This window comes from Callospermophilus lateralis, chromosome 10 (genome assembly GCF_048772815.1).
Source record: "Callospermophilus lateralis isolate mCalLat2 chromosome 10, mCalLat2.hap1, whole genome shotgun sequence".
Classification (NCBI taxonomy): domain Eukaryota; kingdom Metazoa; phylum Chordata; class Mammalia; order Rodentia; family Sciuridae; genus Callospermophilus; species Callospermophilus lateralis.
This window is the reverse complement of record NC_135314.1, coordinates 58,636,710-58,650,964: the sequence shown is the minus strand read 5'-3', so window position 1 is coordinate 58,650,964 and position 14,255 is coordinate 58,636,710. Positions and strand designations below refer to the sequence as shown.

The following is a 14,255-nucleotide window of genomic DNA, read 5'->3' as shown; positions in this document are numbered from 1 at the left end:
GCAGATCCCTCAGAAAACACACCAAGTCCTAGTTTTGCCCAAATTGAAGAGTATTTAGCCAGCTGTACTGCTCCCCACAGGACCCATAACTGTCTCTGCAAGGAACAGCCCAAGCCTGAGCATTTTAGGATATTTAAAGGCAAAAACCACATCTGGGTTGATGTAGCTGCAGGCAAGCAGGTACAGAAGCTGGACTGGGCAGTTAGCGAGACAATGCAATGGGTACATTGGTGTTTCCCACAGGATTTTCCAGGTTGGCATAGCAGCAAGCAAGCAGAAGGGAAATTGGTCAAAATGACCCTAGTTCAGTACAAATTAAGAGAATGGTTACTAATGTCTAGACAATCAATCTCTGACAAGGTACATTGCCAAAGTAAAATGGAAAAAAGGAGAACAATTTTACATTGTATAAGAATTGCTATTTTGTGTTGCCAAGTCTAGGTAACTATTAATGGGTACAGAAGAGGGGCTTTCCCATGGGCGAAGCTTTTCTTACATGATATGGAGTTTCATGGAAAATAGAGTCTGTTTGGTCATTGACCAGATAGCCTGGTCCATAAAATATTCAAAGATTTTAAGAAACAGATACTAAAATTAGAAGAAATGCAAAATGCAAAAGTCCCACACATCTGTGTTTTTCTTTTTCATCCCAGGCCCTTCCTTCCCTTTTATCAACAGATGCCACTCAGTGTTGTTTTTGCAGCAACCAAGTAAGTGACCATTATTTCAAAACACTCTTTTGATTTGTTATTTCCTTCCATATTTGCTTGTAGAAGATAGTTCTCTAAATCAATATTTTTCAAACTGTGGATCAAAACCAGTAGAAAGTGTGGAATTTTCTAGTGGGTCATAAGCAGCATTTTAAAAAACAAACAACAATAGAAAATAACCAGAGTATCAGACATATTGACGAAGAGTTGTTTTTTGGCATACCTTTTAAGATGGATATATGCATGTTTTTATGTATATAATGAATTATGATATAAAATGTATTTCTTATTATGAGTTGTCTTAGTCTAAATATTATAATAAAATACCATAGAATGGGTAATTTATACATAATAGAAATGTGTTTCTCTGGGCCGGGGATGTGGCTCAAGCAGTAACGCGCTCGCCTGGCATGTGCGGGGCGCTGGGTTCAATCCTCAGAACCACATAAAAATAAAATAAAACTGAAAACTGAAAAATAAATATTCAAAAATTCTCTCTCTCTCTCTCTCTCTCTCTCTCTCTCTCTTCCTCTCTCCTTCCCTCCCTTCCTCCCTCCTCTCTCTCTCTCTCTCTCTCTCTCTCTCTCTCTTTAAAAAAAAGGAAAAAGAAAAGAGAAATATGTTTCTCATAGTTTTGAAGACTGGGAAGACCAAGATCAAAGCACTAACACTTGGTGTCTGGTGAAGACCTTACATGGCAGGAGGAGCAAATGCTATGTTTACACACAGTGAAAGGTGAAAGGGCAAAAAGGGCCTTTTAACTAATTACCTCCAGCCCTTTTGTAAGGCACCAAATGCTCTTATGAGGCTTTATCGCTTCCAAAGTAGGCCCCACCTCTTAATATTATCAAAATTGGAATTGAGTTCCAACATGAAGTTTGGTTAAGACATATATTCAAACCATAGCAGTTATGATTAAGAGAAAAAAGTTGAATATTCTTTAAATGTCTTCTTTTGCTTCCCTGAAACTCACACTTATTTGATCACGACTCTTCAACATTTTATCCGAAAAACTGATAAATTAAGGAATATTTTAGAATACTAGAATTTTATAATTTAATAATCATTTAACCTATACAAGGCAATGTGATTTACAAAGATAAGTAAAATATAGTTTTTCTTGCACAAAAAATTGAACCACGATGAGAGAAGTAAAATTCAAGGGCTGAATCTGGTATAAATGTCTTCCATTTTTTAGGGCCAGGCAGCAGTTTATGTAGAGCATTACATTGAAAATCTAGTTTTTTGCAATATGTTTTCCTATGTTAACAGGAAAATACCTTAATATTTCTCTATGATTTCAAGATATTCGTGAAATGTTCAGGAAAAGATGCCTTTTTTAAAGTCTCAAATTCTGAATAGAAATGTGTTTAGGACTGGGTTTCAAGCATGCATTTAAATGATGTAGTTATTCTTAAATGATATACATATATAGCATCTTGTGAATAAGACATATGTTGTAAAATATCTATAATCCTCAAAATAAATGCCAAATTGGATCTTACTTCTCCCTTGATTTTTTTTTCTTTTTTTTAAGACTTGAGATAGAGAATAGATTCCCTGCTCTTCCCAGATGGAGCAATTTTCTAAGGTGCCAGCTTATCAAGGAGAGATGCAGACTTGTAGGAAATACTTTGTGTGAGCAAAGGGGGAGCTATGAGATGGGTGGATCCCTAAAGATCCCCTGGCAATTCTTTAGAAGCAGGCTCATGGGATTGCCTACTTTGGAGGTCATAGTTACCTTTTGTATAACCATTGTTAAATTATAGGGAGTTCAAGGCCTACAGTGATTAACACCATGCTTCTCCTGCTCCTGTTACTCCTAAGTAACAATGACATAAGGAATAAAAATTCTCCCCCAAAGTTAGACCATGACATTGGCATGTTAGAAGTTTTTACTATGGAAGTTTTGAAAGAATGAATCAGTATTCCTAAGCAAAGCCAACTCTGGAATCCGGGCAGGTTTGCGTTTCTGAGCAGGGAAGAAAGTGCCACCTGTATTAGTGGGAATGGATTGTCTAGGGAGCAACTGGCCTTCTCCAGCCACAGCCTTTTCATGGCTGGTTGTTGGATCTTTGGATAATGTGTAAACATCTTGGCATTGAGAAAAAGGAGTTAAAACTCTGAAAACATTCGATGAAATCTCTTTGTATGCAGCTCTGTTGGATGAGGGAGGGAAAATTCAGAAGATGGGTGAGGCCCCCTGGTACCTGGGCTGTGGCAGAGGGAGAGTATTTGACCATGAGAATGGGCTGGAACAGAGCAGGGGTCAGGTCAAACAGAAAATAGATGGGGAGTTTTTGGGTCTGAGTCTTGAAGGAAGAGGTTTGTTCTTTCTCATTCATAGTTTACTCTCCCCTAAAACCACTGAAATGGGGGGAAAAGCATAGGTTAGAGAAAATTAGTCATGCTTCTCCTGTTCTTTCCGAAGTAACAATGACATAAAGCATAAAAATTATGAATGAGTGTAGCATTTCTCTTTTGCATCCTTCTCTTGGGCACTTCTTAAAAAAAAAAAAGAATACAAACAACAATAAATATTGTCGAGGATGTGGGGGAAAAGGCACACTAGTACATTGCTGGTGGGACTGGAAATTGATGAAGCCAATATGGAAAGCAGTTTGGAGATTCCTTAGAAAACTGGGAATGGAATCACCTTTTGACCCAGCTATCCCACTCCTATAGCATACTATAGGGACACAGCCACATCAATGTTTATAGCAGCACAATTCACAATAGCTAAACTGTGGAACCAATCTAGATGCCCTCCAATAGATGAGTGGATAAAGAAAATGTGGTATATATACACAATGGAATATTATTCAGCAATAAAAGAGAATAAAATCATGGCATTTGCAGGTAAATGGATGGAGTTGGAGAAGATAATGCCAAGTGAATTAGCTAATCCCCAAACCTAAATGCCAAATATTTTCTCTGATATAAGGAGGCTCAGTCATAGTGAGGTTGGGAGGGGAGCAAGGGAGGATTAGAAGAACTCTAGATAGGGCAAAAGGGTGGGAGGGGAAGGGAAGGGATATGGGGATAAGAAGGATGGTGGAATGAGATGGACATCATTATCTTAAGTACATGTGTGAAGACAGGAATGGTGTGAATATACTTTGCATACAACAAGAGATATGAACAATTGTGCTCTATACATGTAATAAGAACTCTAATGCATTCTGCTGTCATATATAACATATTAGAAGAAAAAAAAAGACACTAATCCATCAGAAAACTTTGTCAGAAGAATTTATTAGACCTTATAATAATCCAAGACCTTACCATAATTTGATAAAATGGTTCAAATGAACAATTATTTATTTTGGAATAAACATTCTCTTGATTCAAGCTAATAGTATGATAATATAATAAACTTTAACGTAATCTGGGATGATGTAAAGCTGGTTTGAAGTTATTTTCTCAACTGGAATTTAATAGTAGAATTATTTCTGCTGAAAACATAAGAAGCCATAAATACCTGTATTGTCTACATATGTTAGAAATTCATAGCAACTGCAGTAAAACTGATTTCAAAGTATTTGTTCCATCACAGGTTGAAACTCCAAATAAGCACTCCTTTCTAAATGGCTTGAAATACATTTTTCTTAGAGTTAATCTGTTGTAAATACTGTACTACCTCTGTTCTTTAAAATGGAAATATCTTTTTTGTTGTTGTTTTATGTGTGTAGTGCTAGAGATTGAGCTTGGGGCCTCTTACATGCCAGGCAGGCCCTCTACCACTAAGCTATACCCTTAGCCCCTTGCCCTTATCTTTAGTTATTTATTATTTATGTAATTTAACCAGTTCTTCTTCTACAGGGGGGGGGCTTTTTTATAATTAAAGTGGCTATAGTTTTTTTCTTTCTTATTTTAAAACAAATACACACACATGTTCACATATTAAAGAAGAAAATTTAGAAAACTATAAAGATGAAAAAATTCTCTCCGCAATTCTACCAAGAACTAATTACTATTTTTTTTTTGCCATGAAAGTCAATTTTTTTGTTCTAATCACTATTATTGTGTTATATTTTCATCTAGTCACTTCTCTGTGTGTAAAGTACAGTTTTTAAAAACATAAAAATGGAATTCTACTATATACTCTGTTTAATAGTATCCTTTTTCCTGCTTTTAATGAACCACAAATATTTTTGCATATTTATAATTATAGATTGCAGTATTATTTTGAGCAGCTGCATAAATTTCATTATGGATGTTCCATAATTTTTTAATAATTTTTCTTTTGCTTGTAATCATTTAGGTTTCTAATTTTTCACTCTTTTATGAGGCTTTATGAACATGTGTGCATATATATCTTTGTATGCTTGTACACTTGCCAAATTATTTCCTATAGTAAATTTCTAGGAGTACAATTGCTGAGGCGAAAGGTATTTAAGGGTTTGATATATATTAATAAAGTACCTGTCAGCCCGTTGTACCTGTTTGCATTTCCAGCAGTTGTTTTTAAGCATGTCCATTTTTTCACAACCTCATCAATGCCAGCTACTTTCAAGTTTTTTAAATCTTTGCTTGCATGATAAAATAGCTTCTCTCTATTTTAATTTACTTTTATTTGATTGCTATTTATGGTTCATTATCTTTTCATCTGATAAAAGTTTTATTTTTTGTTTTGTTTGTTTACCACTTTTCTATGGAGTATTCAGTTTTATTATTGATTCATAAGGGCTTTTTATGCAAAAGGCTGTTTAGCTTTTTATTATGTAGGCTGCAAAACTTATTTCCAAGTTTTTCATTCACCTTTTAAAATTGTGACATTTTGAGATATAGAGGTTTAAACTTAACCCTCAGTGCTATGATCATTTCTTGTACAGTTTCTGATGCTTGAACCATGCTTAAAAAGACCTTTACTGAAGGATGATATAGATATTTTCTTAATCTGTCTATTAGTACTTTTGTAGTCTCATTTTAACTTTACATTTTTAAATGATCAGGAGTTAATTTTTGTGTAAGGGATTAGGTAATTTTCCGACTTTAGCCAAGTTATCCTGGCATTAATTATTAAGCCATCCATCCAGAAAGAGGCTGACTGGCTAGCTTGCTTCCTTTTTTTCTCAGAAAACATCCCTTCTCTCTCTGTTGCTCCTGTATTTCTAGAGAGAAATAGCTCAGACTGTTGTATGTGACTGAAAGCAGAGAAGAAACCAGGGAATTTAAATTCTAAATAGCTCTAGAAGTACTGTACAACATCCCAGAATCCACCTTTGATAGTTCTATACAATTTTGTGAGTAGACCAACATGTTTATTCCCACTCAGTTTCTAGGTAGAAGTGAGAATAAGAAGATAATTCTATCAAGGTTTGGGAGCATAATCCTGGTTTCACTGGATTTATAACTTTGTGCCTATCAGCATTAAAGGGATAAATGGACTTAGTGAACCTGAAGAATTTATTTCTTCATGATTATATATTATTTTAAATGATCATATTAAGTCTCAATTTAAAACTATTTTTCTCCTTTTAGGACAGAACCATATATTTTTCCTCCTGTTCCTTCTAAGTACCCAGTCATCCCTTCAAAATCTACTGTGGGCACTCAGACTGATTATAGGGATGCTGATGTTCAAACAGATCCATACTCTCCAGAATATGTAGTATGCCAAGACACGATCCCTGAGCTCTTAACCTTGGCTACTCTGACTTGGGGTAAGTTAGTAATTCTCTTGAATATTTGAAGATGACAGTACAATCACCATTCATACTATTGAGTTCTTGAAAATTACACGCATACAGGCAACTCTGGTTTATAGAGTGAAGAGATAACCCACAGGTTGAGAGAAAATATTTATAAATCATATATTGGATAATGAGCTAATATTCAAAATATACAAGGAACTCAAACTATTTAATAACTAGAAAATAATAACCCTATTAAAAAGTGGGCAAAGAACTCTATATAATTTCTCAAAAGAAGACATACAAGTGACCAACAGATATATGAAAAAAATGAAGACGAATTCCAGAATGAAACATGCAGAGGTAAAGCAAGGAAAAAGAGTCATGGGAAATGGCATTATAAGCTTCAGAAAGTGAGAACAGAGGGAATGATAAAGAAGCAATGAAGGAAAAAATAATGGCTCAGAATTTCCCAGAACTGCAGAAAGATATGATCCCTCACAAAGAAAATTTACATTGAGTACTGAGAAGGATAAACATTTAAGAATTCACATCTACTACTTATAGAAGAAAAAAAAATACAAAAACTATTAGAGAAAAAAGTGAGATTATCCACAAAGGGATAAAACCAGGTTGATATTTTGTAATATTAATATTCAAGATATGGTAAGCAGATAATTATAGGTCTAGAATTTTTTACCAACCAAAATAAGAAATGAAGGTGGAGGGGCTGAGGATGTGGCTCAAGCAGTAGCGTGCTCGTCTGGCATGCGTGCGGCCCAGGTTCGATACTCAGCACCACATACAAACAAAGATGTTGTGTCTGCCGAAAAACTAAAAAAATAAATATTAAAAAAATTCTCTCTCTCTTAAAAAAAAAGAAATGAAGGTGGAATAAAGACTTTTTCGTACATAATAAAACTATTTTATAGAGTATTACAAGGATTAAATAAATTCATTTATGGAATATGCTCATGCCTACACCCAGAAATTTCCTAGGTGTTTATCAAAGAAAAGTGAACACATAATTTTAATAGAAATACATGTGTGTTCACCAAAAGACATGTACCAAAGAGTTCATGGTACATTATTCATAATAACTCCAAAATGAAAACATTCCAAATGTCTGACAACCATAGAATGAATGAATGAATAAATAAAATACAGTACATTCTACACAATGGAATACTATATAGTAATGAGAATAGAAAGTACAATTATATATAACCACCTACATGAATCTCATATATATAGTGCTGAACAAAAGAAGTAAGATGGAAAAGAGCACCTACGTTGTGATTCCATTCACATCAGACTCAAAACCAACCACAACTAAAGTAAGTTGTTAGGCATGAGGATGGCAGTTCTCTTGGGGCAGGTAGATGCTGGGAAGGGGGTCTGATGGGTACTTTATACGGTTTGGGTAATATTGCATTCCTTGATCTGGGTGCTGGTTATATGAGATGCTCATTTTTCACCTTTCTGTACTTGTGATATGCATTAATAAAAAGTTTATAAGAAGATAAATTAAAGAAAACATAGTGAAAAAGGATGACCCTAAGGACAAAAACTGAGTGCTTATTACTATGTACCAAAAACAGAGGCAGGTGCTTTACATTTCTTATTTAATTCTCACAGCTTAAGTAAATAATGAAGTTAAAATCAGAAATTAATAATATAGAGCTTTTAAAAAGGCAAAAGAAATGCTTGTTGGGACCATAAGGGAATTTTTTGATAAAGTCTAATAATATCGCCAAGCCTCTTGTAGGAAGCATCAAGGAAAATACGATGCAAATACAAAGTGTTAGATTTGAAAGGGAGACATAACTACAGAGTAAAGGATGTAAGAAATGTAAGATAATAATATGAATATCTTTTGCTGTATTTTTAAAAACAGACATAATCATTAAATAAAATATAAATTACTAAGTTGATTTCAAGAATAGATGAGTAACTAAAGAAAATACTTGCTAAGAAGGAAAAAATATATTTTTAAGAGCACCAGGCCCAAAGAGTTTTGCAGGTATTTGCCACTCTTTCAAGGATCACATAAACTCTTGTTTTTGCAGATTCCTCGTCAAAGAGAGAAAGAATAAAAGTTAATTTATTCATTTTATGAAGCTAGTTTATATTTGATTTGAAAATTGAATAAGGACAGTCCTGGAAGGGGAAATTACAGCCAATCTTAGGTATAAAGAAATATGCAGAAAATTCTAGATAACATACCAGTAATCATTTGCTATATTTAGGCAAGGTGTGATGGCACATGCCTGTAATACCAGCAGCTTGTGAGGCAGAGGCAAGAGGAACACAAGTTCAAAGCCAGCCTCAGCAAAAGCGAGGCACTAAGCAACTCAGTGAGACCCTGTCTCTAAAGGAAATACAAAATAGGGCTGGAGATGTGGCTCAGTGGTCAGGTGCTCCTGAATCCAATCCCTGGTTATACCCACCCCCCCAAATTTTTCTGCTATATTTTAAAAGGGTCACTTCATAACCTAGCAAAATTCAAGTTTTTGCAGTTTCAGAAAACCAACCATATTATTTATAATTTTAATAGAAAATATAGGAAAAATGCTTCATTGGATGCAGAAAAAGTATTTGATAACATTCAGTGCTCATTCATGATGCAAACTCAAAATAAATTGGGAGCAGAGGAAATTTAAAAATGTAATAAGGGCATCTACTGCACCCTTTAGTAAACAAAATACCAAAGGCAAAACTCTAGAAGCTTTATTCTCAAAGTAAAGAAAGAGGACACTCTATCTCCACCATTACATAGCAATGTGTAGAGAAGATCCTAGCATACAGTTTATTGAGCTGGGCTATGATCCCTCCCCACCCAGGGACATTTAGAAGTATGGGTGGCATTTTTTTTTATGTAATAATGATTAGGAAGTGCTGCAGGCATTTAACATATGGAATGGGCTGTAGAAGAAATTTAGCACTGACACTAAACATCCTGTACCTCATGGGATTGTCCCATACAAGAAGTCATTGTCTGCCCAATCTGGCAATAGCAGCCTGATTGAGAAGCAAAGAGTCAATGCAATAAGGTAAGAGAAAAAAGAAATCAGTTATGAGGATTTGAAAGAAGCAGCAAAAATATTATTTGCAGACAATGTACTTGTTTGGAAACCCTAGTAAAATCAATGATCAGAACAAGAAGAGAGTTCCATGAGGTAGCTGGTTATGAAATCAACATACAAAGACAAGCAAGCTTCCTGTATGAGAATAATATCTAATTGGCAAAATTATTGGGGAAAAAATCACATTCATGAGAGAAACAAATGACAATGTACCTAGGAAATTATTTAATAAATATATTAAAGCATTTACAGAGAAAATTATAAATTGTTCTTTAAGCTCAAAAACAAGGATTGATTACAACAGAGACACACCATGTTTATGAACAGAAAAACTCATGCTCAAATAGATTTGATTTCTTTCCTGAACAATTTATACCTTCAAGAAAGTCTAATTCAAATTCCTATTCCCAATATAACTGTGCTTGTGTAAATTTACATTTTTCTCTTCTCTTTCCCTAAATTATATAAAAGCAACAAGGACAACAAAACTCCCACAAACTCTGCTTTCAGTGAAAGTAAAAATTATATATACTCTATGAACTACTAAATATTTGTAAGGACTGCAAAAAGCAACCGAGATTAGGCAGAAGCAATGTGGGAGGAAGTGAGGAACTTGGAGACGGGGAATCTCAGAAAGCATGAGCAAAAATATACTTCCTGTGGGTAAATTTGGCAGTATCCAGGATTAAAATGCTCATATTTTATGATTTGACTGCCAGATTCTAGCATTTCCACTTCTAAGAATCCTAGAGTAACTCACACATGGGAACAAGGAGACCAGTACAGGAGTGCTTTCTGTGGCATTGTGCATAATCAAAAAATTAGAAGCAGGGTTGGGGTTGTAGCTAAGTGGTTAAGTGTTTGCCTAGCATAGGCTTCTATCCTCAGCACCACATAAAAACAAACAAATAAAATAAAGGTTAAGTTCTTAAAAAAAAATAGAAGCAATCTAAATGTCCATCAGCTTAAATTGTAACGAAGTCCTAGATCTCTATAGATCAGTATGGTTAAGCCCCTAAAACAAAGTTGAATTAAAAAAAAAAAAGCATGTTTCAGAATGATACATCATGTAGTACAAGCTGATGTATATAAATATTAAATTTAAAAGTAATATAAATTTTATTTATACATAGTTCATTTTTGGCTAATATTTGAGACAAATCTGGTTTCTGGTTCGTATTTGTTTTTGTTGGAGAAAGAGTGCCCTGGAGTGCGTAAGAGCATGAAGCTCACACGAAGCTTAGACTGCCGTCTTCAGATCCTCATTTCTGCTTCTTACCAGCTCTGATCTTGTGCAAGTTACTTCTCCTTTGACCCCTCAGTCTCTTCACTTGTAAGACAGGAGTAATTGTATTTATATGATAGGGATTTATGGAGGATTACATTACTTAAAACAGTGCTTGATATATTTTAAATGCTTTTATATAGCAAGATATAGATATATAAATCTGAATATAAAATACTAAGATTGACTGGAAGGAGAGTCCCAGATTTCTTTTTGTGTTTACTCTGGGAAAAAGGCATTGGGGCTTGATGTGTTGGTAAACTTTATTTTTAATGTCTTTGGCTAAAACAGGTAAAGTATATGAGACAAAATGTGTATGCGGTTGTTAAATCTGAGTATTTAAGGTTTTATTTTCATGCTCTTTATTTTTTTAATTACTAAAGAAAGCTCCACACAAAATACACAAATTACATATATGTGTATTTAAACATGTATATGTATAACTTTGCACATGGGTTTACTAGTTTCTTTATACACACCCATAAAACTAAAAACGAATTGATAATATATATACTCATTGTGATTTCTTCTAGAAATGAAGGGGCAGAAATATAGAACTTTATTATTTTCTATAATATCCTAATTTTAAAACCAAGAGAGAGTAAATTCACATATTACACATATACAAGTATAAATATAACAAAAGATTTGAACAAATAAAGCAGAAATTTTATAATAGTTTATTATATTTAGTAGAAATAGAACTTGCTATTTATTTCTTTATAATTGTTTTTAAATGACAGTAAAACAAAAGTTATTGGGGTTCAGTGATCAAATAGGAAACTTGTTCTAGTCTCCATTTTCTTTATCAATTTTTGGTCCCAGAAAGATGATGGAGTAAATCATATTTAGAGGTGCTCTCCACATCTTAGGGCTCGGTTATGAGCAAGAGGCAATGCAGGGTACCAACAGCACAAGCCTAGTGGCACATCTAGAAGGCATTCCTGTGTCATCGTGTCCTGTCATAACCCTTGAATTTAGGGAAGAAGCTAGGAACTGAAAGGGAATAAATGATACACTGGCAGAGCGTGGGCTTGCCCACTGGTTTCTAAGGTGGGATGTTTCATCCTCCAGGTCGAGGTCTCCCAGCAGGACAGGCTGAGGTGGAGATGATAGAACGAGCCAGGGAGAAGCGTGCTTGGGAAGCCACTCTTCCCCCTCTGGATGACATCCGCCAGTTTGAGAAGAGGAGGAAGATGATGAATGTGATGGAGAGAAAGGAGTGGGCCTTCAGAGAGCAGGAGATTGAAAAGTATGTTACCTACCATCAGACAGCTACCCTGCACTGATGGAAGTTATGTTTGGACTTCTTTTAATCTGTAAATCGATTTCCCAAATGCCGGGTTCTAGAAGCAATCTCAACCTATGGAGATAAGAAATGGGGTTTCTCATTCTTTCAGGAGCAATCGCTGCCTCCTGATGTGGTGTAGGAGTTCTCTATAAATTTCTCTCCAGTAACATGAAAAGGTGTACCCTCCTGATGTGTGAAGTTCAGCATGGAACTCAGATTTCAGCAACTCCTTCAGAGCATCTCTGATTCTTCTTTATTTCTTTTATTTATTTATTTTTGTATCTATCATCTAGACTGTTACAGAATCCCACTGATTTCTGCAAAACATCTTTCAAACTATCCCTTTGCGTTCATTCATAGTGCCACTGTTCCTAGGCTTCTGCCCTATTCATATCCACTGACCAGCCTCCCAGTAGTTCTGTCCTATACTCTCCTGACACTGGATTTGCAGTCAGGAAGCAAATAGGCTATAGGCATTTCTGATTTGAAAGGAAGAATTGAAATGCTTCTATTAAAAGATGAGCATACATGATGCATAGACAACATTATGCCAAGGCACTTCAGTCATTTTAACTGACATAGTTTTGGTAATGAGCTTATTGCTGACATGTAGAAATGATGAGAAATTATTAGCACCAAACTCCCTAACAAGCAAGAAAGGAAGGGTACTTGCAAGTCAAGGGTGTCCTTCATTGTAAGCTATGCTGAAGCACTTACTGAAGCACTTATTCATAGCGATGCTACCAAGGCCCCTTACATACAAGGGAGTTAGGGACCAGAAAGCTAGGGAATAGCTTGGTGGTGAACTCAAAATGTGTTCTTTTTTTTTTTTTTTCTTCTGCAACACCTTCTTAATAACCCTGAATCCAGACTATGTGATCTTTTGGTAAAAGCTTGCAATTTAATAGTAAATAGTATTTGGGGGCAAAGTAGGTATCAAACTACCCAATATTATCTGCAAAAACTTAAATTTATAGCTCTACTTTGGAAAGGAATGTCTTTTCAGAAGAAATTAAAAATATTAAAAATTTATCTGGCCAGAGTAAAGGCATCACTTGAGAGAAGGTAAGTACTTCTGTTATACTGAGGACAGTTTTAATAAACATATTTTGAGTCCCTCCTATGTTCTGGGCACTGTGCTATGAAATGGGGGAACAGAATGACTGGGAAACTGCTGGGCCCAACAGAGCTCCTTATAGTCTCCTGGGGCTGGAGAGTAGGAGTGTGGGCAGATGGCCGGGCATGGTGGTGCATGCCTGTAATCCCAGCAGCTTGGGACGCTTAGGCAGGAGGATCATGAGTTCAAAGCCAGCCTCGGCAATAGCAAGGCACTAAGCAACTCAGTGAGACCCTGTCTCTAAAGAAAATACAAAATAGGGTTGGAGATGTGGCTCAGTGGTCTAGTGTCCCTGAATTCAATCCCCAGTACCAAAAAAAAAAAAAAAAAAAAAAAAAAGACCTCAGACCAACACCTCTCAGGTATATTCTACCAGTGATGTGCTTCTCTCTATACCTAGTGCTAGGGGAATCCACGTGAGAGAACAGTTCGTTGTGTTTGAGATGGGTGATTTGGAAAAGGTAGCCGCTGAGCTGGGTGTTGAAGGATGAGTAGGAAACCATCAGGTGGATGGTAATGTCGATGATGATGATGATGATGATGATGATGATGATGATGATAGTTAGAGAGCAAGTAACACTATAGTATTCTTACAATGGGCCAGGCAGTGTTCTATGTCAGTGGTTCTCAAAGTGTGTTTTATAGATCAGAAATATCAGCATTACTTGGGAGTTTGTTAGAAATGCAGATCCTCAGGCCCCATCCCAGACCTACTGAATCAGAGATGGGGCCAGCAATGTGAGTCCTACCAAGCCCTCCAAATTATTCTGGAGCACAATTAGGTTTGAGGATTACTGTTCTAGCACTTTGTATACATTGACTCATTTAAAGCTCACAACAACCTTATGAGCTGGATACTATTATCTCCCTATTGCACTTGAAGAAACTAGTTAAAGTGGTGAGGTTGAAAACTGGACCTAGTAGCCATGGAGTGCTTCAGTGTGGGAGGTATTCTGAGAAATGTGTGCTTAGGTGACTTCATCCTTGTGTGAACATCACAGACAGTGTTAAGACAAAGCAGATGGCAGGCTCATCACAGTGTGGCTCTTTGATGAAATCAAGAGAGGTGGTAAATGGGTGGTGCGTGGGGATGCTTCCTGCATAGCACAGCATGCGGTCTTATAGTAAAC

The 14,255-nt window shown here is 35.7% G+C and overlaps 1 protein-coding gene across 1 annotated transcript in view; it reads left to right on the top strand.

Annotated features, from left to right (window-relative positions):
• The window catches only part of Cfap91 (cilia and flagella associated protein 91), a 45,234-nt gene that overhangs the window by 6,480 nt on the left and 24,499 nt on the right, over positions 1-14,255 (top strand). Inside the window, exons 5-7 of the mRNA XM_076868513.2 lie at positions 654-710; positions 6,195-6,376; positions 11,792-11,969. Of these exons, the coding sequence (XP_076724628.2) occupies positions 654-710; positions 6,195-6,376; positions 11,792-11,969 (417 nt within the window). The remainder of the gene's footprint in view (positions 1-653; positions 711-6,194; positions 6,377-11,791; positions 11,970-14,255) is intronic.